We start from the raw sequence: 27,944 nt of genomic DNA on the forward strand, positions 1-27,944 counted from the left end.
ACTCTATATTACAGCATGGTATAAAACAGTAGGTAACACTTTATATTACAGCATGGTATAAAACAGTAGGTAACACTTTATATTACAGCATGGTATAAAACAGTAGGTAACACTCAATATTACAGCATGGTATAAAACAGTAGGTAACACTCAATATTACAGCATGGTATAAAACAGTAGGTAACACTCTATATTACAGCATGGTATAAAACAGTAGGTAACACTTTATATTACAGCATGGTATAAAACAGTAGGTAACACTTTATATTACAGCATGGTATAAAACAGTAGGTAACACTCTATATTACAGCATGGTATAAAACAGTAGGTAACACTCTATATTACAGCATGGTATAAAACAGTAGGTAACACTTTATATTACAGCATGGTATAAAACAGTAGGTAACACTCTATATTACAGCATGGTATAAAACAGTAGGTAACACTCTATATTACAGCATGGTATAAAACAGTAGGTAACACTTTATATTACAGCATGGTATAAAACAGTAGGTAACATTTTATATTACAGCATGGTATAAAACAGTAGGTAACACTCTATATTACAGCATGGTATAAAACAGTAGGTAACACTCTATATTACAGCATGGTATAAAACAGTAGGTAACACTTTATATTACAGCATGGTATAAAACAGTAGGTAACACTTTATATTACAGCATGGTATAAAACAGTAGGTAACACTTTATATTACAGCATGGTATAAAACAGTAGGTAACACTTTATATTACAGCATGGTATAAAACAGTAGGTAACACTCTATATTACAGCATGGTATAAAACAGTAGGTAACACTCTATATTACAGCATGGGATAAAACAGTAGGTAACATTTTATATTACAGCATGGGATAAAACAGTAGGTAACATTTTATATTACAGCATGGTATAAAACAGTAGGTAACACTTTATTTTGTCATCTATGAACGTTAGAACATCTTGAAGAACACTCTGGCTTTAAATGGCCATAATCTCCACCCAGCAAAAGCCAGAAGACGACTGGCCACCCCTCAGAGCCTGGTTCCTCTCTAGGTGTCTTCCTGGGTTCCTGCCTTTCTAGGGAGTTTTTCCTAGCCATCGTGCTTCTACATCTGCATTGCTTGCTGTTTGGTGTTCTAGGCTGGGTTTCTGTATAGCACTTTGTGACATCTGCTGATGTAAAAAGGGCTTTATCAATACATTTGATTGATTGATTGATTGATAGATATTTGGATAGTCCATTTGTAGATGCTGAACAGACTATCTACAGACGATCAGTAACATTTCAACTATCTACTAACCCTAGCCCTAACCTTAACCCTTATCCTAACCCTAAACTTAACCCTTACCCTAACCCTAGCCCTAACTCTAACCTAACCCTAACCGTAACCTTAGCAAGCAGTTGATTATCAACAGCTTGTATCCAGACTATCCAAATAAAGTGTGACGAAATAGTATTTAGAATCTATTATTATTTAGCAATTTTAGAGGTGTCCCACACAAATGCCCAAAAACCACTGGGACAATCCCACTTCTGCCACCAATGTAGCGATTGAGAGTGAACAGCTCCGTTACGGAGCTTTAACCAGCGATGTTGTGGTTACAGAGCAAGTACTTACTCCCTGTGCCATAAAAACCTGGGCATCTTAGAAGAGACAGTAGTAGACCTACATGCAAAGAAGAGACCACTAAGATAATTCAATTATGGGCAGTAGGCCTGTAAGCACCTCCCACTTTGGATACAGCCTACTTGTAAGGGTTTCCACGAGAATGCATGCATTCACATATCTGTACAAAGAGTCCTTTCTGACTGCCCACGCACAGTAAAGAACAGGATTGATTCTAAATATAAGTGTGTCTATGAACATCGTCCTTCTGCATGATCTGAGCTCGGCTTCTCTAGCCTGGCTCCCATTACGTTCCCAAAAAGTATATATTATATTGACAAGATGTTCGAGTATCCCCTCTAACAATGGAAATATTGTCTTCAACGATGGAAGGCAGGCGAGATCAGGTGGGACAGTTCTAGCCAACGTGAGGGCAGATATGTGTGCAAACAACAGGCAAACTTAAAGTTGCCGGAATGCCACGTGCATCCACTTATGTCAGTACATTTGTAACAGCCTAAACATTACAAAACATCTATTCGATCAAATAAGTCTGGCGTAATTCGACACTCTCATAGACCTCCATACAAAAAAGGCTTATCTCACGAGGACAGATTTTGGGTGGAGTAAATCCTCTCGCTTCGCCTTTTCCTCTGTGATATTCCTCCATCCACCTCCCCCTCGTTCGATGCGCTCTGCCATTGATTATCTCTGGATCCTCAGTGCTGGCGAGAGCGGTGGTAAACATGGCGTCGGAAGGGATGATTTTAACCAACCACGACCACCAAATACGAGTTGGAATTCTAACGGGTAATTTCCAAATCTGTCTAAAACGTTCGTTGCCACCTCCGGCTACCCTTGTGTGTTAATTGTATGTGATTGTCTTTGCTGTCTTGCTCTCCACCGGGTTGTGGCCAGCTAGCTAACTGAGCTGTGGCTATCTTGTATCGGCTTCTCGAGCCTGTCAAACGGTTAGCTTGCTGCCACTCACTGCTTGACCGTGTTCTTGACTTCTGTACCGCTGGTGATTTACAAAGGTTTGTCTCTGTATATATTCTAAAATGTGCATCCTTTCAGTTGTTTTTGTACGCAAGATACACGATATATCCATGAAGGTGCAACATGCAGCATTTTCTCGCTGTGTTGAACACTGTTTTGTGATTTGAATAATGAATGTATTGTACGCAAGGTAAAAGCAGCTAGCCTGGAAAAGCAGCACGAGCCAGGTTATGCCAGTGTCACGGACTCGAATATGAGATCTGCATATATGAGAATGATTTTTTTTACATTAGCCTATTTTCAGCATTATTGCTAAGCTATACTGTTACCGAATTAGTGTTGTTTGCCAAGTTATTATTGCTATTCATATGGAAAATAGGCAAATGTTTCAGATAGATTGCATCAGTTTTAGTGTGGGAAGGTTGCGATGTAATTTGTTCTCGAGCGTGTCATTTTCATTCGGATTTCATGTTATTTATAGCCGCACCAAACAATACAGATGACTGTTGAAAGAGATTTTATTTGGATGCATGACAAAATGGAGCTGTATTTTGGTGCAGCTGTAGTCCCTATAGCCAGCCGTGGAGTATAATCGCTTTTTTAAAATCCAAGGCAAGACTCTGGCTACTGAGCTTGCTATCCTTGTCCCACTTACCGGACCCTTTTTATATTGCAAGAATAATAGCTAAAAAAATATGACTCCGTTGGACAACATTGGCATTCCACTGCCTCTGTGCACAAAAGTAACGTGCCTGTCATGCTTCGTCTCACACACACACACACACACACACACACACACACACACACACACACACACACACACACACACACACACACACACACACACACACACACACACACACACACACACACACACACAGTTTAGACTATAGTCCTCCGCGGTCGTCAGATTGCTATCACACAGGCGCTGTCCATTGAAATGTGGTGCTGAAATGGAGCCTATCAGAGCAGCGGTTTATTCAAGAAATATCGAAGTAATTTTTTAAATTGTGATACGATGGGTGGGGCGTAGGGGTTTTTCCCAATGACATGTGCCGCTACTGCTCTTTTAGCGGCGTTCATCATTAGGCATAGGCACTCTTGCTACCTTGTGTCAGTCGAAAGAGTTCTTCAGCTTTATTGATGACATCTTACTGAAGCAGATGCTTATCTGTGGAAAACAAGCAGTGCTTGACCATTTGCAAACCTGAATGCTGCCCCCCCCCCCAACCCCTGGAGTACAGTTCCCCCCCAACATGTCAGCTTCAGGGAGACTGAAATACATTGTTTTTACCTTTGACCTTCAGCCAGTCCAATGGGTTTTGTAGTTATTATGAGTTGTTTTGATTGTGGATTTTGTATGCAAATAGAAATACTAATATAGGCTACTACTTTGACTAGTACCGTCAGTATTTTACTGTTGATGATGACTAATGTGAATGAATGTGATAGTGTCTAGAGACAAGCCTAGTTGAAGAGGTGAACACTATCTCTTAGCTAAAAGGGCTATTTTCTCCCAACGTTAAATGCCATCAGTCCTGTCTGCTCTCCGTATGGTCTTTCCTCAAACATAGATGTCAGGATTCCCTCTGCGAAGCCTCTCACTGGGAAATGCCAATGGAAGGGTTCAGTGGCAGACTACACATTTTCTTACCCATTTCTATAACAGGAAAACAGCCTGTCAGAACTGTGTGTGTAGCCGGGGCTTCTGATGTTACTGTATTAGTATAGTCTGACTACTGTATGTACTCAATTAGACATACAGTAGTCCTGGGTTTTAAAATAAGAATTTACTATGACTATGATTTATTATTACAAAGTGTGTGTTATTGGGCCTGTCTGTGTGTATTGGGCAGGTAAAAGCACCATATATCCTACCAGCCTGACAGTACAGTATCTGTGTGTTTAACTGTGCCAGAGACAGCTCCTGTGGTGTAGTGAAACCAAAACCTGCTGTGTGTCTAGTGGCTGGCAGCTATGATAATGGGTCTTGTCAGGTGTTTGTGTGTGTGTGTGTGTGTGCACATTAGAGGTCGACCGGTTATGATTTTTCAACACTGATACCGATTATTGGAGGACCAGAAAAAGCCAATTTTTATAATAAAAAAAAAATGTGCGAATGTATTTATTTGTAATAATGAATATTACAACAATACTGAATGAACACTTATTTTAACTTAATATAATACATCAATAAAATTAATTTAGCCTCAATTAAATAATGAAACCTGTTCAATTTGGTTTAAATAATGCAAAAACAAAGTGTTGGAGAAGAAAGTAAAAGTGCAATATGTGCCATGTAAGAAAGCTAACGTTTAAGTGCCTTGCTCAGAACATGAGAACATATGAAAGCTGGTGGTTCCTTTTAACATGAGTCTTCAATATTCCCAGGTAAGAAGTTTTAGGTTGTAGTTATTACAGGAATTATAGGACTATTTCTCTCTATACGATTTGTATTTCATATACCTTTGACTATTGGATGTTCTTATAGGCACTTTAGTATTGCCAGTGTAACAGTATAGCTTCCGTCCCTCTCCTCGCTCCTACCTGGGCTTGAACAAGGATCACATCGACAACAGCCACCCTCGAAGCAGCGTTACCCATGCAGAGCAAGGGGAACAACCACTCCAAGTCTCAGAGCGAGTGACGTTTGAAACGCTATTAGCGCGCACCCAGCTAACTAACTTGCCATTTCACATCGGTTACACCAGCCTCATCTTGGGAGTTGATAGGCTTGAAGTCATAAACAACGCAATGCATTGCGAAGGGCTGCTGGCAAAATGCTGTTTTGAATGAATGCTTACGAGCCTGCTGCTGCCTACCACTACTCAGTCAGACTGCTCTATCAAATCATAGACTTAATTATAACATAATAAACACACAGAAATACGAGCCTTAGGTCATTAATATGGTCGAATCTGGAAACTATCATCTCGAAAACAAAACGTTTTTCCTGTCAGTGAAATACGGAACCGTTCCATATTTTATCTAATGGCTGGCATCCCTAAGTCTAAATATTCCTGTTACATTGCCCAGCCTTCAATGTTATGTCATAATTACGTACAATTCTGGCAAATTAGTTCGCAACGAGCCAGGCAGCCCAAACTGTTGCATATACCCTGACTCTGTTTGCAATGAACGCTAGAGATGTGACACAATTTCATGTTAGCAGGCAATATTAACTAAATATGCAGGTTTAAAAATATATACTTGTGTATTGATATTAAGAAAGGCATTGATGTTTATGGTTAGGTACATTGGTGCAACAACAGTGCTTTTTTCGCAAATGCGCTTGTTAAATCATCACCCGTTTGTCGAAGTAGGCTGTGATTCGATGAGAAATTAACAGGCACCGCATCGATTATATGCAACGCAGGACACGTTAGATAAACTAGTAATATCATCAACCATGTGTAGTTAACTAGTGATTATGTTAAGATTGATTGTTTTTTATAAGATAAGTTTAATGCTAGCTAGCAACTTACCTTGGCTTCTTGCTGCCCTCGTGTAACAGGTAGTCAGCCTGCCATGCAGGCTCCTCGTGGAGTGCAATGTAAGGCAGGTGGTTAGAGCGTTGGACTAGTAACCGGAAGGTTGCAAAAACGAATCCCGAATCCCCCCTGAACAAGGCAGTTAACCCCCGTTCCTAGGCCGTCATTGAAAATAAGAATGTGTTCTTAATCTGACTTGCCTAGTTAAATAAAGGTCTTAAAAAAATAGGCAAATCAGTGGCCAAAAATACCGATTACTGATTGTTATGAAAACTTGAAATCGGCCCTAATTAATCGGCCATTCCGATTAATCGGTCGACCTCTAGTGCATATGTGTGTGTAGTGGCAGCTATGCTAATTGTCCTTGTAGGTGTGTGTGTGTGTGTTTAAGCTGAGGTGAGTGGTGTGCTTCGTTTGTGTTGGTTAGGGATATGCAGTATGTGATGGGACTTTACTAGTAGCCTAAGAAATTGTGCTGTCTGTCTGTCCAGCCGATCAGTCTGCTGTCTGTTCGACGGTCTGTCTGTCCTTTTGATCTGTGCATCACCCGATCTGTCTCTGTCTGTCTGTCTGTCTGTCTGTCTGTCTGTCTGTCTGTCTGTCTGTCTGTCTGTCTGTCTGTCTGTCCTGTCCACCCGATCTGTCTGTCATATTTGATGTTTTTCCTCCTATTGTCCAGCGAGTGAAGATGCAGTGTGTCTGAGTTATTTAGAATTTTGTGACGGTATTATCTTTGATAAACAAAATAAAAAAACATCTTGGGGTGAGAAACAGAAAATAAAAACCTTTCAAAAAGTCTTCTGGTTCCTAACGTTCCATCTGAAGGAGCTGCGTTTGGCATCAAAGATTCTTCCAGGATGAGCAGAGCAGAGTAGAGTAGACCGTCTGCCTGACAGCACCTGTCTCTGTGTTGTTCAAAGCACTGATCACAACCTGATGCTATGCCACGCGAGGCAATGCTACATGCTCAGTCTCAGCTTTCTCTCCCCCCTGCCTGCCTTTTAATAACAGCCTCAGTTGCGTTTTGAAATCACCATATCTCCTATGTGTGTAAAGAGCAGAAGAGATTTGTCTGCGTTCAACCTTTTAGAAAGACTATTAGCTTGTTGAGACTTTTCAGACAAATGACCTTGATCAACTAACTCAAGTCTGTCTGCCAGCAATGAAAGAAGTTTGAACGTCTTGATAGTGACACGTGTGTGGCATCTTGTCACTCCACAGATCTGTAATTATTGTGTAAAACCTCTCTAAAGCCTTTTGTTGGCTGATCTGTGATCAGATATTGTATCTGTAACACCTATAAGACCTGGCTGTCAGTGAAGGAAGGCACACCGGCAGACAGCTAATTCCATCTGGAACTCATGCCCCATAGTCATTGAACACTGGTCACTTTAATAATGTTTACGTACTGTTTTACCCACTTTAGATGTAAATCAAATTTTATTGGTCACATACACATGGTTAGCAGATGTTAATGCGAGTGTAGCGAAATGCTTGTGCTTCTAGTTCCGACACTGCAGTAATATCTAACAAGTAATCTAACAATTTCACAACTACCTTATCCTCTTGACGGTCGCCTAGGATAGGGGGCGCCACAACGCATTTTGAAAAAAATTAGTGCCCATTTTAAACGGCCTCCTACTCAAACTCAGAAGGTAGGATATGCATATAATTACTACTTGTGGATAGAAAACACCCTAAAGTTTCTAAAACTGTTTGAATGGTGTCTGTGAGTATAACAGAACTCATATGGCAGTCAAAACCCCGAGACAGATCGAAACAGGAAGTGGAATTCTGAATTGCGGACTCAACTTCATCACGTTGCCTATTAATCACACCGTGAGCTATGGTTCATTGAGCACTTCCTATTGCTTCCACTAGATGTCCCCAGTCTTTACAAAGTGATTTGAGCCTTCTACTGTGGAAACTGACAGAATGACACGCTGTTGAAATTGGTCACAGGAGGAGGGCCATCACCATTATGACGCCGGCGCCCCTGGCTACCCTCCCCTTTCGAAACGTTTTGAAACACAATGCAATCGTCCCCCTCGAATCTTATTGGAGCTCTAGTTGAAAAAGGCCCTAAATATTTATGTTATACAACGTTTGACATGTTTGAACGAACCTAAATAAGAAAAAAATGCATTTTGTTGAAAGAGTAGCCCCGCGCACGTCGGAACTTTTTGTGCAGCCTTCAGAACGCGCTAACAACAACAACAAGCTAATGGAACATAAAGGATGAACTTTTTCGAATGAAAATACATTTGTTGTGGGCCTGGGATTCCTGGAAGTGCCTGAGGATGAAGATAATCAAAGGTAAGGGATTATTGACAATAGTATACAAGACTAGATTTGATATGCGATTGTTCCAAGATGGCGCTGACCTGTATTGCTAGCCTATTGTTCTGAGTATCGCATCCCCTTTTATCGCAAAGTGTGATTACCCAGTAAAGTTACAGTGCCTTGCGAAAGTATTCGGCCCCCTTGAACTTTTCGACCTTTTGCCACATTTCAGGCTTCAAACATAAAGATATAAAACTGTATTTTTTTGTGAAGAATCAACAACAAGTGGGACACAATCATGAAGTGGAACGAAATTTATTGGATATTTTAAACTTTTTTAACAAATAAAAAACTGAAAAATTGGGCGTGCAAAATTATTCAGCCCCCTTAAGTTAATACTTTGTAGTGCCACCTTTTGCTGCGATTACAGCTGTAAGTCGCTTGGGGTATGTCTCTATCAGTTTTGCACATCGAGAGACTGACATTTTTGCCCATTCCTCCTTGCAAAACAGCTCGAGCTCAGTGAGGTTGGATGGAGAGCGTTTGTGAACAGCAGTTTTCAGTTCTTTCCACAGATTCTCGATTGGATTCAGGTCTGGACTTTGACTTGGCCATTCTAACACCTGGATATGTTTATTTGTGAACCATTCCATTGTAGATTTTGCTTTATGTTTTGGATCATTGTCTTGTTGGAAGACAAATCTCCATCCCAGTCTCAGGTCTTTTGCAGACTCCATCAGGTTTTCTTCCAGAATGGTCCTGTATTTGGCTCCATCCATCTTCCCATCAATTTTAACCATCTTCCCTGCCCCTGCTGAAGAAAAGCAGGCCCAAACCATGATGCTGCCACCACCATGTTTGACAGTGGGGATGATGTGTTCAGGGTGATGAGCTGTGTTGCTTTTACGCCAAACATAACGTTTTGCATTGTTGCCAAAAAGTTCGATTTTGGTTTCATCTGACCAGAGCACCTTCTTCCACATGTTTGGTGTGTCTCCCAGGTGGCTAGTGGCAAACTTTAAACGACACTTTTTATGGATATCTTTAAGAAATGGCTTTCTTCTTGCCACTCTTCCATAAAGGCCAGATTTGTGCAGTATAAGACTGATTGTTGTCCTATGGACAGAGTCTCCCACCTCAGCTGTAGATCTCTGCAGTTCATCCAGAGTGATCATGGGCCTCTTGGCTGCATCTCTGATCAGTCTTCACCTTGTATGAGCTGAAAGTTTAGAGGGACGGCCGGGTCTTCGTAGATTTGCAGTGGTCTGATACTCCTTCCATTTCAATATTATCGCTTGCACAGTGCTCCTTGGGATGTTTAAAGCTTGGGAAATCTTTTTGTATCCAAATCCGGCTTTAAACTTCTCCACAACAGTATCTCGGACCTGCCTGGTGTGTTCCTTGTTCTTCATGATGCTCTCTGCACTTTAAACGGACCTCTGAGACTATCACAGAGCAGGTGCATTTATACGGAGACTTGATTACACACAGGTGGATTCTATTTATCATCATTAGTCATTTAGGTCAACATTGGATCATTCATAGATCCTCACTGAACTTCTGGAGAGAGTTTGCTGCACTGAAAGTAAAGGGGCTGAATAATTTTGCACGGCCAATTTTTCAGTTTTTTATTTGTTTTAAAAGTTTGGAATATCCAATAAATTTCGTTACACTTCATAATTGTGTCCCACTTGTTGTTGATTCTTCACAAAAAATTACAGTTTTATATCTTTATGTTTGAAGCCTGAAATGTGGCAAAAGGTTGAAAAGTTCAAGGGGGCCGAATACTTTTGCAAGTCACTGTATTTTTAAATCTGGCATTACAGGTGCTTTCAAGAGATATTCATCTATAAATCTTAGAATGACAATATTACATTTTAAAAATGTTTTCGAATAGTAATTTAGTAAATTGTAGCGCTGTTTCATCGGATGCATTTGAGGAAAAATAGTTAGTCAACGTTATGCGCCGATGTAAAATGCTGTTTTTATATATAAATATGAACTTTATCGAACAAAAGAATGCATGTATTGTGTAACATGATGTCCTAGGTGTGTCATCTGATGAAGATTGTCAAAGGTTAGTGCTGCATTTAGCTGTTTTTTGGTTATTTGTGATGCATGTGGTTGGTCGGAAAATGGCTATGTGGCTACTTTTACGATATACTCCTCTAACATAATCTAATGTTTTGCTTTTGCTGTAAAGCCTTTTTGAAATCGGACAGCGTGGTTCGATTCAGGAGAGGTGTATCTATAAAACGATATAATTTGAAAAAAAAATTGAAAAAAAAAATTATTACATTTTGTTATGCTAATGGCGATAGGATTTTTCGCTAGATGTGCGGGACGCAGGCCGCACAGGGGTTAAACACACAAGTGTAAAGGAATGAATAAGAATATGTACATAAAAATATATGGATGACCGATTGCCGAACGGCATAGGCAAGATGCAGTAGATGGTAAAGTACAGTATAGACATATGAGATGAGTAATGTAGGGTATGTAAACATGATATAAAGTGGCATTATTTAAAGTGACTAGTGATACATTTATTACATCCAATTTTTCATTATTAAAGTGGCTAGAGATTTGAGTCAGTATGTTGGCAGCAGCCACTCAATGTTAGTGATGGCTGTTTAACAGTCTGATGGCCTTGAGATAGAAGCTGTTTATCAGTCTCTCGGTCCCAGCCTTGATGCACCTGTACTGACCTCGCCTTCTGGATGATAGCGGGGTGAACAGGCAGTGGCTCGGGTGGTAGTTGTCCTTGATGATCTTTTTGGCCTTCCTGTGACATCGGGTGATGTAGGTGTCATGGAGGGCAGGTAGTTTGCCCCGGTGATGCGTTGTGCAGACCGCACTACCCTCTGGAGAGCCTTGTGGTTGTGGGTGGAGCAGTTGCCATACCAGGCGGTGATACAGCACAACAGGATGCTCTCGATTGTGCATCTGTAAAAGTTTGAGTGTTTTTGGTGACAAGCCACATTTCTTCAGCCTCCTCCTGGCTTGACCCTGCAGAAAAAATGACTTGATCTATTAAACTAACTCATTATTTACTTTCAGATTTCATAGAACTATAATTGTGGCAATAACATTTAATAAAAGCCATTATTATTCCAAATAAAAAATGGATGATTCTAATCGCAATAGCATAGACAAAGATTAGACTGCAGTATATTTATTATTTAAGTAATCCACTCTTAGAATTTGTCTTACCTCTTCAGTGGCCACAATCTCAGTGGTGACATCACTGTATGTCCTCCGGCGTAGTGCAGGGACTTGAACAGACAGGGACTTGAACAGACCGTGACTTGAACAGACCGTGACTTGAACAGACCGTGACTTGAACAGACAGGGACTTGAACAGACAGGGACTTGAACAGACAGGGACTTGAACAGATAGGGTCTAGGTGAGACAGGGACTTGAACAGACAGGGACTTGAACAGACAGGGACTTGAACAGACAGGGACTAGGTGAGACAGGGACTTGAACAGACAGGGTCTAGGTGAGACAGGGACTTGAACAGACAGGGACTTGAACAGACAGGGACTTGAACAGACAGGGACTTGAACAGACAGTGACTTGAACAGACAGGGTCTAGGTGAGACAGGGACTTGAACAGACAGGGTCTAGGTGAGACAGGGACTTGAACAGACATGGACTTGAACAGACACGGACTTGAACAGACAGGGACTTGAACAGACAGGGTCTAGGTGAGACAGGGACTTGAACAGACAGGGTCTAGGTGAGACAGGGACTTGAACAGACAGGGACTTGAACAGACAGGGTCTAGGTGAGACAGGGACTTGAACAGACAGGGACTTGAACAGACAGGGACTTGAACAGACAGGGTCTAGGTGAGACAGGGACTTGAACAGACAGGGTCTAGGTGAGACAGGGACTTGAACCGACAGGGTCTAGGTGAGACAGGGACTTGAACAGACAGGGACTTGAACAGACAGGGACTTGAACAGACAGGGTCTAGGTGAGACAGGGACTTGAACAGACAGGGACTTGAACAGACAGGGACTTGAACAGACAGGGTCTACGTGAGACAGGGACTTGAACAGACAGGGACTTGAACAGACAGGGACTTGAACAGACAGTGACTTGAACAGACAGGGTCTAGGTGAGACAGGGTCTAGGTGAGACAGGGACTTGAACAGACAGGGACTTGAACAGACAGGGACTTGAACAGACAGTGACTTGAACAGACAGTGTCTAGGTGAGACAGGGACTTGAACAGACAGGGTCTAGGTGAGACAGGGACTTGAACAGACAGGGTCTAGGTGAGACAGGGACTTGAACAGACAGGGACTTGAACAGACAGGGTCTTGGTGAGACAGGGTCTTGGTGAGACAGGGACTTGAACAGACAGGGACTTGAACAGACAGTGTCTAGGTGAGACAGGGACTTGAACAGACAGGGTCTAGGTGAGACAGGGACTTGAACAGACAGGGTCTAGGTGAGACAGGGACTTGAACAGACAGGGACTTGAACAGACAGGGTCTAGGTGAGACAGGGACTTGAACAGACAGGGACTTGAACAGACAGGGTCTAGGTGAGACAGGGACTTGAACAGACAGGGACTTGAACAGACAGTGACTTGAACAGACAGGGTCTAGGTGAGACAGGGACTTGAACAGACAGGGTCTAGGTGAGACAGGGACTTGAACAGACAGGGACTTGAACAGACGGGTCTAGGTGAGACAGGGACTTGACAGACAGGGACTTGAACAGACAGGGTCTAGGTGAGACAGGGACTTGAACAGACAGGGTCTAGGTGAGACAGGGACTTGAACAGACAGGGTCTAGGTGAGACAGGGACTTGAACAGACAGGGACTTGAACAGACAGGGTCTAGGTGAGACAGGGACTTGAACAGAGAGGGACTTGAACAGACAGTGAATTGAACAGACAGGGTCTAGGTGAGACAGGGACTTGAACAGACAGGGTCTACGTGGTGTAGTGAACAGTCAAATAGCTTTCTGTTACCCTGGAGGTCCACTCCTCTGTGGTGTAGTGAACAGTCACAGTCATGTAGCTTTCTGTTACCCTGGAGGTCCACTCCTCTGTGGTGTAGTGAGCAGTCACAGTCATGTAGCTTTCTGTTACCTTGGAGGTCCACTCCTCTGTGGTGTAGTGAGCAGTCACAGTCACGTTGCTTTCTGTTACCCTGGAGGTCCACTCATCTGTGGTGTAGTGAACAGTCACGTAGCTTTCTGTTACCCTGGAGGTCCACTCCTCTGTGGTGTAGTGAACAGTCACAGTCACGTAGCTTTCTGTTGCCCTGGAGGTCCACTCCTCTGTGGTGTAGTGAACAGTCACAGTCACGTAGCTTTCTGTTACCCTGGAGGTCCACTCCTCTGTGGTGTAGTGAACAGTCACAGTCACGTAGCTTTCTGTTACCCTGGAGGTCCACTCCTCTGTGGTGTAGTGAGCAGTCACGTAGCTTTCTGTTACCCTGGAGGTCCACTCCTCTGTGGTGTAGTGACCAGTCACAGTCACGTAGCTTTCTGTTACCCTGGAGGTCCACTCCTCTGTGGTGTAGTGAACAGTCACAGTCACGTAGCTTTCTGTTACCCTGGAGGTCCACTCCTCTGTGGTGTAGTGAGCAGTCACAGTCACGTAGCTTTCTGTTACCTTGGAGGTCCACTCCTCTGTGGTGTAGTGAGCAGTCACAGTCACGTAGCTTTCTGTTACCTTGGAGGTCCACTCCTCTGTGGTGTAGTGAGCAGTCACAGTCACGTAGCTTTCTGTTACCTTGGAGGTCCACTCCTCTGTGGTGTAGTGAGCAGTCACAGTCACGTAGCTTTCTGTTACCTTGGAGGTCCACTCCTCTGTGGTGTAGTGAACAGTCACAGTCACGTAGCTTTCTGTTACCCTGGAGGTCCACTCCTCTGTTGTGAAGTGAACAGTCAGTCAGGTAGCTTTCTGTTACCCTGGAGGTCCACTCCTCTGTGGTGTAGTGAACAGTCACAAAGTTTTCTGTTACCCTGGAGGTCCACTCCTCTGTTGTGAAGTGAACAGTCAGTCAGGTAGCTTTCTGTTACCCTGGAGGTCCACTCCTCTGTTGTGAAGTGAACAGTCACAGTCACGTAGCTTTCTGTTACCCTGGAGGTCCACTCCTCTGTGGTGTAGTGAGCAGTCACAGTCACGTAGCTTTCTGTTACCCTGGAGGTCCACTCATCTGTGGTGTAGTGAACAGTCACAGTCACGTAGCTTTCTGTTACCCTGGAGGTCCACTCCTCTGTGGTGTAGTGAACAGTCACGTAGCTTTCTGTTACCCTGGAGGTCCACTCCTCTGTGGTGTAGTGAACAGTCAGTCACGTAGCTTTCTGTTACCCTGGAGGTCCACTCCTCTGTGGTGTAGTGAGCAGTCAGTCACGTAGCTTTCTGTTACCCTGGAGGTCCACTCCTCTGTGGTGTAGTGAGCAGTCAGTCACGTAGCTTTCTGTTACCTTGGAGGTCCACTCCTCTGTGGTGTAGTGAACAGTCACAGTCACGTAGCTTTCTGTTACCCTGGAGGTCCACTCCTCTGTGGTGTAGTGAACAGTCACAGTCACGTAGCTTTCTGTTACCCTGGAGGTCCACTCCTCTGTGGTGTAGTGAACAGTCACGTAGTTTTCTGTTACCCTGGAGGTCCACTCCTCTGTGGTGTAGTGAGCAGTCACATAGCTTTCTGTTACCCTGGAGGTCCACTCCTCTGTGGTGTAGTGAGCAGTCACATAGCTTTCTGTTACCCTGGAGGTCCACTCCTCTGTGGTGTAGTGAGCAGTCAGTCACGTAGCTTTCTGTTACCCTGGAGGTCCACTCCTCTGTGGTGAGGGCAACAGAGGATGTCTTGGATAATTAATCAACAATTTCGATCTTTTCCTGTTCAGAAAGATCTGGCACGATCTTCATACTGAAGCACTTTCACCATATTTTTAAACCCTTTGTTTTCCACAACAAAGTATGGCCTCATGTCTGCAGCGATCAACATCCCAATAGATTTGGTGATGGTCTGATTCTGCAGCAAAGGGCTTAAATGCCACGGTGAGAAGTTGTCTCTTGGCTGAGTTGGCTCCTGTCACTGACACACCAGGGTGATGACGCTTTAAATGTGTGGCCAAGCTCCATGTATTTCCATGATCATATGGCTTTCTGTGGCACATTGCCTACGCACCGTAATGGTGTTGTCCACCACCCTTCTTCCATCGTCATATTTGACAGGGAAGCCTAAATGCTCCCATACATGAGACTTATATGAAGCGGGAGGCTTTTCCAGTTGTTCAGCTCCTCCGCTAGCCATGGCTGTCACTGCTCTTTTTTCTTCTTTGATTTTTGCAACGCGAGCATCCAGAATTGATTCGTTGGGATTTAACATGCCCCGTTCACGTGAACAGTACACACAACTGATTTTAAAAATAATCAAATCAACCTTCAGGCTTCAGAGTAAAACACAGCACGTATCTGTCTCGTCTTTATCTTTTCACTGAAACTCTGCATCAAGACTTAGGGAATTATTGCTTTAAAAAGTAACAGCGGCAGTAAAACTGTATTTCACACTATGATGGTTAAACTTTGCAATTGATTCGCGGTTCACATGCGTGCCAAACCGTGGGGGGTGATCCGTACGGATCAACTACGGTCCGTTACACCACTAATACCTATATAACGTAGTTACATGACGTAATGACCCATGTCAAATTTAGCGCTACACGTGCAACACAGCATTCCTAACCTAGCCCACAATGTCTGCTGTGTGGATCGAGCAGTCAACAAGTCGAGCAGTCATTTGAAAGAGTAAGAACATTTCAGCGAGACAACTCAAAGGCGAAATCCATTAACGCCAAGATAATGGAAATTATTGCCCTTGACAATCAACCGTTCTCTTTCGTGGGTGATGTTGGCTTTCGCCGACTGGTCGAGCACCAGTACACACTACCAAGTGTGCTATTTTTCAGATGTTGCCCTACCGGAGTTACACAGTAATACCGTCACTGCTATTAGCTTCACGGCTGACATTTGGACCGGTGCTATCAGCCCCATGAGCATGCTGAGTCTGACAGCACAGTGGGTCGTTGAGGATTTCATACTGAGGAAAGTCGTATTTCATGCTCATGAATGTGCTGGTTGTCATACCACTGCTGCCATTTCAATGGCATTTGAGAACATGTTTGAAACTTGGAAACATGAACACACTAGCTCCATTCGAACAACTGACTGGAGAAATAAGCTCATGAACTGTGTCTGCAGCAGACGTGATACCCTCTGTCATGGCATTGAAACGCCTGCTCAACAAAACTGGCAACACAGGCTGTGAACAAGCATTTCGGTGGCATTCTCTCTTTACTGTGTTGCCACCATGCTCAATGCTAGGTAGAAGATCGCTACTTCGATGCAGACAAGAAACAGGGTTTACGTGAAATGTTACAGACACAGCTGGACAAGATGGAAACAGACAGTACGCACCGAGGAAGAGAGGCCACGGACAGACAGAGCTGAAACTTCACTGCTTGACATGTATGATGAAATCCTGGTTGAGAATGAAACGACTGAACAAATGAACAACGAAACAGCAAGTAAGATAAAGAATTAGGTTTTGATTATGTTTTACTGGTAATGGGGACATACGTAAATGCCAACAAAATAACTTTTTGGTCAGTGTGGTGTGTGTGTGTAACCTTTTATTTAACTAGGCAAGTCAGTTAAGAACAAATTCTAATTTACAGTGACGGCCTACCCCGGCCCATTGTGCGCTGCCCTGTGAGACTCTCAATCACGGCCGGATGTGATACAGCCTGGATTCGAACAAGGGATTCAAGTGACACCTCTTGCACTGAGATGCAGTGCCTTAGAATGCTGTGTCCGCATGTTAACTATTTAACTGTACTAGAATGCTTAAAAGGGCGTTCAAATGTTAAATATCGGTAATCGGTATCGGCAAGGAAAATGTCGGCTATCGGTTTCGGCCAAAAATGTCATATCGGTGCATCACTAGTTCTACATCAGTGTTTGTGTTGGTGGTTGGAAGATGTTCTAGAATGCCCGCTGGGCCAGCTTTTAGTGTCTCTGTAGTGCTGAGTGTGAACGTTCACAGGCCCGTCTTTGGGGATAAATAACATGTCTACGCACTCTGCTACGCTAGGAATCTGATCTGGATCAGACATGTCTTTGGGGATAAATAACATGTCTACGCACTCTGCTACACTAGGAATCTGATCTGGATCAGACATGTCTTTGGGGATAAATAACATGTCTACGTACTCTGCTACGCTAGGAATCTGATCTGGACCAGACATGTCTTTGGGGATAAATAACATGTCTACGTACTCTGCTACGCTAGGAATCTGATCTGAATCAGACATGTCTTTGGGGATAAATAACATGTCTACGTACTCTGCTACGCTAGGAATCTGATCTGGATCAGACATGTCTTTGGGGATAAATAACATGTCTACGCACTCTGCTACGCTAGGAATCTGATCTGGATCAGACATGTCTTTGGGGATAAATAACATGTCTACGCACTCTGCTACGCTAGGAATCTGATCTGGACCAGACATGTCTTTGGGGATAAATAACATGTCTACGCACTCTGCTACGCTAGGAATCTGATCTGGATCAGACATGTCTTTGTGGATAAAATCTGATCTGAATCAGACCTTTGTGTCTGATTTTAGAGTGAGCATGTGACAGACACACAGACGCACACAGCTCTGAATTAAGTTTCATTGGCATACAGTTGAAGTCAGAAGTTTACATACACTTATGTTGGAGTCATTAAAACTTGTTTTTCAACCAGTCCACAAATTTCTTGTTTACAAACTATAGTTTTGGCAAGTCGGTTAGGACTTTGTGCATGACACAACTTTGTACATGACACAATTAATCTTTACAACAAATGTTTATTATTATTATTATTCTGACATTTCACATTCTTAAAATAAAGTTGTGATCCTAACTGACCTTAGACAGGGAATGTTTTACTAAGATTAAATGTCAGGAATTGTGAAAAACTGAGTTTAAATGTATTTGGCTAAGGTGTCTGCTGTCCATAGTGGTCATGACTTTGTAGTGCAGTGTGTTTGTACAGCCTGTGTGTGTGTGTGTGTGTGTGTGTGTGTGTGAGTGTGAGTGAGAGGTTGAGTTTTGGAGTTTGACCCTTGCAGGCTCCCTTCTTCCCTCTCCCCTGCTCTGGTGGAGTTCCTGACTGAGTGATAGGGAGAGAGAGAGTCTCCGTGGCTGCTGCCTGGGAGCGGGAGTGCGAAGGATCAGAGGTGTGATAAGACCATTAGGATGTCAATGGAGCTGTGCTGGATCATGCACACGCTTGGCACATGCTGTCGCGTGAGTGCCTCTGCTCTGCTCTGCCTGCCTCACCACACACACACACACACTCTCTCAATTCAATTCAAAGGACTTTATTGGCATGGGAAACATATGTTTACATTGCCAAAGCAAGTGATGTAGATAATAAACAAAAGTGAAATAAACATTAAAAATGAACATTAAACATTACACTGACAAAAGTTCCAAATGTCATTATGGCTATGTACAGTGTTGTAACGATGTCCATGTACGGAGACATGCTATCTCTCTCTTTCTGTTTTTCTCTCTCGACAGCATGGCGGCAGCTCTGTCCTCGTAGTTTACACGCTTGCCTATTTGAGTCCATCGTATCAAATGATTACTTCCATTGTTGAATTCTTTGGTGACTGTGGAGTCCAATCCGAGATCCACAAACTGTACTGCAGGTGGGGCTTATGCAGTCTGTGTTGGCGCGGGCAGGCATGGTTGTACGTCTCCTGAGCTGGTTTTGTCTCTTTGTGCTCCTCATCAAGTGGCTGGTAGAAACAGTCCTTTGCCTGATTTTCAGATGGTAACGTTGGTGCGTAGGCACTGAGAAGAGCAGCATAACGGATCTTGGCTAGAGGGATACAGAGAGACATCAGTCTTTCACTGATGCAGACAGGTGTTTCGGGAAGGCTGTTCAGTCTGCTGAGAGCAGCTACCACCAGCCAAACTACCCGTGTGCCACCCCCCAAAATGTTTTTGGGGGGCTGCTTCAGGCTTCCATGCCAGCCGTGTTCCAGCATAACACTCCCGGTCCTCTCCAGCCTTCCTCCATGGTCCCTCTCCAGCTAGGATCTCCTCCCAAGTCCACGACTCCAGATAGCTCCTCTCCAGCTCCTTACCCCGCTGCTTGGTCCGTTTATGGTGGGAGGTTCTTAAGGTTCTTAACTCGGGCCGTTTTCTTCTGTTGTTTTATGCTGCTTCTTTCTTCTCCTTTAAATCCCCCCTGGCACACACACACACACACACACAGAGCTTAGTAATACCCCTGTTTATTATTATTACTAAACGTCACAAAGGCGTAATGGATGGGGGAAGTAGGACGAGGTCACAGTCAGTCAGATATAGTCGTACTGTATATAATGAGTTTTTCATTCAACATGACTAATGTGGTGAGAGTCTGACGATGACTTCAGCACTGAGCTGAACACTGGATCATGTTGTTATGGAGAGTATGTTTCCTTCTGACTTGATGCTGCCGAGACCCTGTAGGGTTCTACACTTTTTCAGTTGGTGGCACCAGCACATGATTTGGTCGCACCAATTAATGACAAAGTTATTCATTAACTTTGTCATAAATGACAAAGTGAAAACAGGTTTTTGGAAATGTTATAAAGTAAGTTATAATTTTTTTTTTGTTACATAAGTATTCAACCCTTTGCTATGAGACTCAAAATTGAGCTCAGGTGCTGTCTGTTCAAGTCCCTGTCTGTTCAAGTCCCTGTCTCACCTAGACCCTGTCTGTTCAAGTCCCTGTCTGTTCAAGTCCCTGTCTGTTCAAGTCCCTGTCTGTTCAAGTCCCTGTCTCACCTAGACCCTGTCTGTTCAAGTCCCTGTCTCACCTAGACCCTGTCTGTTCAAGTCCCTGTCTCACCTAGACCCTGTCTGTTCAAGTCCCTGTCTGTTCAAGTCCCTGTCTGTTCAAGTCCCTGTCTCACCTAGACCCTGTCTGTTCAAGTCCCTGTCTGTTCAAGTCCCTGTCTCACCTAGACCCTGTCTGTTCAAGTCCGTGTCTGTTCAAGTCCCTGTCTGTTCAAGTCCCTGTCTCACCTAGACCCTGTCTGTTCAAGTCCCTGTCTCACCTAGACCCTGTCTGTTCAAGTCCCTGTCTGTTCAAGTCCGTGTCTGTTCAAGTCCATGTCTGTTCAAGTCCCTGTCTCACCTAGACCCTGTCTGTTCAAGTCCCTGTCTCACCTAGACCCTGTCTGTTCAAGTCACTGTCTGTTCAAGTCCCTGTCTGTTCAAGTCCCTGTCTGTTCAAGTCCCTGTCTGTTCAAGTCCCTGTCTCACCTAGACCCTGTCTGTTCAAGTCCCTGTCTCACCTAGTCCCTGTCTGTTCAAGTCCCTGTCTGTTCAAGTCCCTGTCTCACCTAGACCCTGTCTGTTCAAGTCCCTGTCTCACCTAGACCCTGTCTGTTCAAGTCACTGTCTGTTCAAGTCCCTGTCTGTTCAAGTCCCTGTCTCACCTAGACCCTGTCTGTTCAAGTCCCTGTCTGTTCAAGTCCCTGTCTGTTCAAGTCCCTGTCTGTTCAAGTCCCTGTCTGTTCAAGTCCCTGTCTGTTCAAGTCCCTGTCTCACCTAGACCCTGTCTGTTCAAGTCCCTGTCTGTTCAAGTCCCTGTCTGTTCAAGTCCCTGTCTGTTCAAGTCCCTGCACTACGCCGGAGGACATACAGTGATGTCACCACTGAGATTGTGGCCACTGAAGAGGTAAGACAAATTCTAAGAGTGGATTACTTAAATAATAAATATACTGCAGTCTAATCTTTGTCTATGCTATTGCGATTAGAATCATCCATTTTTACCATTGGAGTCAACCTGTGGTAAATTAAATTGATTGGACATGATTTGGAAAGGCACACACCTGTCTATATAAGGTCCCACAGTTGACAGTGCATGTCAGAGCAAAAATCAAGCCATGAGGTCGAAGGAATTGTCCGTAGAGGTCCGAGACAGGATTGTGTCGAGACACAGATCTGGGGAAGGGTACCAAAACATTTCCGCTGCATTGAAGATCCCCAAGAACACAGTGACCTCCATCATTCTTAAATGGAATAAGTCTGGAACCACCAAGACTCGTCCTAGAGCTGTCTTGGTCAAACAGGATTCTACATCTCCTCTCCTGTCTCTGCATGGTCCTGTCATCACAGTGTCTCTCCACATTCCTCCTCTCTCTAGGGGTCCTACTAGGGCAGCCAGTAGTCTCATTACTGCACTGCTGCAGTCTCAGGCTATGTACCAAATCACATCCCTTTATAGTGCATTACTTTGACCAAAGCCCTATAGGGATCTGTTAAGAACTTTGTGACAACTGCTGATGTAATATAAAATAAACAGTTGCCTCTGTCATTCTTAAATGGAAGACGTTTGGAACCACCAAGACTCTTCCTAGAGCTGGCTGCCCGGCCAAACTGAGCAATCGGGGGAGAAGGGCCTTGGTCAGGGAGGTGACCAAGAACCCGATGGTCACTCTGACAGAGCTCTAGAGTTCCTCTGTTGAGATGGGAGAAACTTCCAGAAGGACAACCATCTCTGCAGCACTCCACGTATCAGGCCTTTATGATAGATTGGCCAGACGGAAGCCACTCCTCAGTAAAATGCACATGACAGCCTGCTTGGAGTTTGCCAAAAGGCACCTAAAGACTCTCAGACCATGAGAAACAAGATTGTCTGGTCTGATGAAACCAAGATTGAACTCTTTGGCCTGAATGCCAAGCGTCACATCTGGAGGAAACCTGGCACCATCCCTGCAGTTAAGCATGGTGGTGGCAGCATCATGTTTTTCAGTGGCAGGGACTGGGAAACTAGTCAGGATCGAGGCAAAGATGAACGGAGCAAAGTACAGAGAGATCCTTGATGAAAACCTGCTCTAGAGCACTCAGGACCTCAGACTGGGGCGAAGGTTCACCTTCCAACAGGACACGACCCTAAGCACACAGCCAAGACAACGCAGGAGTGGCTTTGGGACAAGTCTCTGAATGTCCTTGAGTGGCCCAGCCAGAACCTGGACTTGAATTTGATCGAACATCTCTGGAGAGACCTAAATATAGCTGTGCAGCAACGCTCCCCATCTAACCTGACAGAGCTTGAGAGGTTCTGTAGAGAAGAATGGGAGAAACTCCACAAGTACAGGTGTGCCAAGCTTGTGGCATCATTCCCAAGAAGACTCAATGCTGTAATTGCTGCCAAAGGTCCTTCAACAAAGTACTGAGTAAAGGGTCTGAATACTTATGTAAATGTTATTTCAGTTTATTTTATTTTATAGATAAGCAAAACATTCTTAATACCTGTTTTTTCTTTGTCATTATGGGGTATTGTGTGTAGATTGATGAGGGGGGAAAAAAACGATTTAATCAATATTAGAATAAGGCTGTAACATAACAATGTGGAAAAAGTGAAGGGGTCTGAATACTTTCTGAAGGCACTGTATGTCAGAATAATGTGAGCGTTGCCTGACTAAATTGACAGTATGCTCCTGACTGAAACACACTAATGAAGTCTGTCCATGAGGTAGCTGGTCAGTCTCGCCATTTGAGATGTTGAAGAGTTATTGTCTCCTGTTTTAAAACGAGAAAGTGACCAATAACCGTGTTTCCTTTGTAATCAGAATGCTTTGTAATCAGAATGCTTTGTATGGAATAGAAATTTGAAGCGAACATTCAACACCCTTCAATTGAAATGGCGGGAAACAAACGACAGCGACTACATCTCTCATAAAAACTGGTCAGAAATGATATCACAGAATAATTATATTGGAGCAGTAGAACATCTAAATCGGCCATCGTAACTTCAATAACTTTTCGAGGACTTAAGAGCCTAGAGGAAATGTCAGATTTATAAGGGAGGCTATTCCATGATGACTCAATTCCGCATGGCAAATATTCAACCAAGACTTTGAACTTGTTAAATTCCTGATTTGCATACCCATTCTTGCCTTTGCATTTTCTAGTAGATATCATAACTTGGAACATCTTTCCGACCGCTACTGCTGTCGGTTTTGGCTCCAGCTGTTTGGGAGATGCACGCTCTCTCTGCCTGACAGATTATCTAAAGTACCCGCACCCCGTGTATATAGTCAAGTTATCATTACTCATTGTGTGTCTATTATTACTTTTATTTTTATTTGTTTTACTTTTCTATTATTTCTCTATTTTCTTTCTCTGCATTGTTGGGAAGGGCCTTTGAGTAAGTATTTCACTGTTAGTCCACACCTGTTGTGCTGTGAAACAGTCCTGTAGCTTAGCATCCGCTTCATCAGACTTCTTCCGTATTGAGCGTGTCTTTGGTACTTCCTGGTTGAGTTTTTTCTTGTAAGCAGGAATCAGGAGGATAACGTTATGGTCAGATTTGCCAAATGGAGGGCGAGGGAGAGCTTTGTATGCGTCCCTCTGTGGAGCAATGGTGATCTAGAGTGTTTTAGCCTCTAGTTACATAGGTGACATGTTGCTATCAATTAGGTAAAAGGGATTTCAGTTCCCCTGCATTAAAATCACTGACCACTAGGAGCGCCGTCTCTAGATGAGCATTTTCTTGTTTTTTTATAGCCCTATACAGCTTGTTGAGTGTGGTCTTAGTGCACACACAATTGCACTCACTCAAATACACAGAGAGAGCTCATAATGTCTACGCTTTTATTCACAATCATTCACTCATGCAAGCAGCAGTGACACATGACATTTCTATAGTAACAGACTGACATACATAGGCTTCCGTCCCAAATGGTACCGTGTTCCCTGTGTGTGTATATAAAGGGAATAGGGGTGCCATTTGGGACACATCCGTACATTCAGCCCCTTCTATGGATGAGATAATCAGATTATGTTGAATAGAGATTACATTATAGTATGCGTCCCTTGGCATTTTGCAAACTGCATGTCAGCACATACAGTGTAGTCTATAGGAGGTATGAGACAGGTTTAGTACAGCAGGGTTACTGGAAGGACATGCTGTCAGCCTGTTTAGTGCTGTAGTTACGGTAATGTATCCCTTGGCCTTCTGCTATCTGCAGGGCTGCCAGGCAGCCAATTAATGTATGGAGATATGTGATGTGACAAGTCCAGTCTCTTAGCCTGTTTAGTCTTTAGTGCCACAGAGTTACGGGAATTACATGCGATGGGAATTACATCCTGTTTACTGAGAGACAGTAAGCAGCAGTGACAGTGTGGTTGTGGGCATGTTAAGCACATGGTTACGGCAATGACAGAATGACAGTGTATCCATCCACAGCCGGTCTACCTCAGCAGGGTAAAATCACTGGCACATTTATCCTGACCATAGTAGGCATCATAGGGGATACATAGGTTTAAAAAAAAATACTAATGTAACCTTTATTTAACTAGGCAAGTCAGTTAAGAACAAATTCTTATTTACAATGACGGCCTACACCGGCCAAACCCGGACAACGCTGGGCCAATTGTGCAGCGCCCTATGGGACTCCCAATCATGGCCGGTTGTGATACAGCCTGGATTCGAACCAGGGTGTATGTAGTGACACCTCTTGCACTGAGATGCGGTGCCTTAGGCCGCTGCGCCACTCTGGAGCCCTGGTGGGTCTTCCTATTCCTGGACTTAATTCTCTGGAGTCTAACACTGTACCCAAACCGGCTGTGCGCCATCTTGCGCAAATAGATTTTTGCAGGTTGAAATATCAAAACAAACTCTAAAACGATTATAGTAATTTGGGGACAGGTCCAAAAGCATTAAACATTTATGGCAAATTAGCTAGCTAGCTTGCTGTTGCTAGCTAGTTTGTCCTTGGATAAAAACGTTGAGTTGTTATTTTACCTGAAATGCACAAGGTCCTCTACTCCGACAATTAATCCACACATAAAATGGTCAACCAAATAGTTTCTAGTCATCTCTCCTCCTTCCAGGCTTTTTATTCTTTGGACTTGATATGACGATTGGCATCATAGTTTATTATTTTCATTTTTTTTAACCTTTTTAACTAGGCAAGTCAGTTAAGAACAAATTCTTATTTTCAATGACTGGCTTGTTCAGAGGCAGAACGAAAGATTTTTACTTCGTCAGCTCGGGGATTCGATCTTTCAACCTTTCGGTTACAAGTCCAACGCGCTAACCACTGGGCTATCTGCCGCCATCATAGTTAACACGACGACTGACCGAACTCAGTTCATCTTTCAATCACCCACGTGGGTATAACCAATGAGGAGATGGCATGTGGGTATCTGCTTCTATTAACCAATGAGGAGATGGGAGAGGCAGGACTTGCACCGCGTTCAGCGTCTCAAATAGAGCTGACTTCTATTTTAGTGCTTGGCAGACGCTCGTTGGCGCGAGCGAGCAGCGTGGGTGCAATAATTGAATAACGTATGTTTAAATGTATTTTGCAACGCTCTCCCACGTGACTTGAGCGGTGTGGTCAGCATGTAAGACGTGGAGGTGGGGGGGTTATAAGTTGACATGGAAGTGTTTTAAGATGGTCATAGTATGTATCGTTTAGCTATGTGGTTTTGAATTTGTTTTACTTTAGGTATCAACAAAAATATATAAAAATAATATTTGTTAAAGTATAGAATTTGGCCTTTACTACTATAGCCCAGAGAAACACATTCAATAACGCATTCATAAATGGCAAAAAAGACAGTTAAAAATGTATCATAAGAAACAAGGTTTTGAAGTGTCTGTCCTATATCTAGGATATATAAATACACATATTTAATCCCTTTTTTGGGGGGTAGGCACAAAACACCCTTCATACTTCTGTACATTTTTTGAAACCGGTACTGGTCCCGCGACACTTGTGGGGCTCGTAGTGCAAAACAGAGAACACCATTGTGTTCATGAGAATGTCCCCTTTCCACAGTGGGGTCACATTAGTTTGTAGCCCAAACGTTTCGGACGCTACAAACAGAAGTTGGCACATCGACGATATTGACTTCAGACGAGTCCCCTGACACTTTTGGAGGTCGTAGAACAAAACAGAGAACACCATTGTGAGAGTCTCCCCTTTCCATAGAGTGGTACGCTATAGACGTTTTCGTGAGAAGACCAATTTCTCGGGATGTCTCATGGTCTGACAAACGCCGCTCTAGCTCACAAGCGGAAGTGCGACACTGGTTGCGGTGGACTGAGCTGTATCCAATGCAAAAAAACTGATATCTCTAGATTAAACTGACATAGTTTGTTATGTAACTTTGATCAACTCTAGGAGGTTACAAGCACTTTCAAAGGAGAATCTGGGTCCAGGAAGCCGGCTCCAGTGTGCCATATCCTATGCAGTAGTACATTAGTGGTAAAGGAGTCATTGGAACGCAGACCGTTCCATTGACTAGATTGGCGCACATTCAACAAATCTGACCTAACAAAGTGGATATTCCTCAAAATCCTTCATGATTTATGTATTGTACCAGGCCCACAATGTGGTTACTTATGTCCGATTTGGATATATTTGGCAGTTTTTGCTGCGTAACATTTAGAAGCTGTCCCTTTTCAGGTTTAGGAGAAGTGACTGCTAAATGCTAACTCCCGTTCGTTAGCATAGCTAGCATACAAAAATCGGTGGTGGTAGTCAAAGCCATTTTTAACTGTAATGCAGTTGATTGGCTAAGATGACATGAACATGTGTTGACATCCATAGAAGCATTGTACTCCGATTTTTATCTCAACATGGTGTGAAATACACATATAAACAATAGCCTAAATGTAGGATCATTTTGCTGGGAGGCAATGGGGAGATTTGGGACCTTTCCCCAACTTTTTTGTGTCAATTCCATTGTTTTGGCCTAGTTGGATTGCCCTCACCGCATCTGTCATCATGTAGAGTGTTTGCTGAAACTGTAGTGTTATAGTGTTGATCTGATGGAGCAGGGTTATGGTAATGACATGCCACCCTTGTCCTCAGTAGGTGTGTGTGTGTGTGTGTCCAGTAGGCCCAGCCAATGACGGAGATCATCAGTGTGAAGGCTTTTGGGTAATTACTATATGTTCTCACCACAGGGGAATGGAAGTGTGTGTTTGTGTTTGTGTGTGTTTTCATTCACAGGAGCAGGCAGCCAGTGGCAGGACTCGTGTCACTCCCCTCCCTCATTATCATCCTTCCCTTTCCTCTCCTCCCTCATTATCATCCTGCCCTCTCCTCTCCTCTCCTTCCCTCATTATCATCCTTCCCTTTCCTCTCCTTCCCTCATTATCATCCTGCCCTCTCCTTCTGTCATTATCATCCTGCCCTCTCCTTCTGTCATTATCATCCTACCCTCTCCTTCCCTCATTATCATCCTGCCCTCTCCTTCCCTCATTATCATCCTGCCCTCTCCTCTCCTTCCCTCATTATCATCCTTCCCTTTCCTCTCCTTTCCTAATTATCATCCTTCCCTTTCCTCTCCTTCCCTCATTATCATCCTGCCCTCTCCTCTCCTTCCCTCATTATCATCCTTCCCTTTCCTCTCCTTTCCTAATTATCATCCTTCCCTTTCCTCTCCTTCCCTCATTATCATCCTGCCCTCTCCTCTCCTTCCCTCATTATCATCCTTCCCTTTCCTCTCCTTTC

At 43.6% G+C, this 27,944-nt stretch overlaps 1 protein-coding gene across 1 annotated transcript in view; it reads left to right on the top strand.

Annotated features, from left to right (window-relative positions):
- Positions 1-2,309: 2,309 nt before the first annotated feature.
- Positions 2,310-27,944, top strand: part of gphna (gephyrin a) — a 140,672-nt gene continuing 115,037 nt past the window's right edge. The window contains exon 1 of the mRNA XM_029712562.1: positions 2,310-2,416. Coding sequence (XP_029568422.1) covers positions 2,353-2,416 — 64 coding nt within the window. The 5' untranslated portion in view covers positions 2,310-2,352. The remainder of the gene's footprint in view (positions 2,417-27,944) is intronic.

The sequence above is a fragment of the Salmo trutta genome, chromosome 25 (assembly GCF_901001165.1).
Source record: "Salmo trutta chromosome 25, fSalTru1.1, whole genome shotgun sequence".
NCBI classification, from domain to species: domain Eukaryota; kingdom Metazoa; phylum Chordata; class Actinopteri; order Salmoniformes; family Salmonidae; genus Salmo; species Salmo trutta.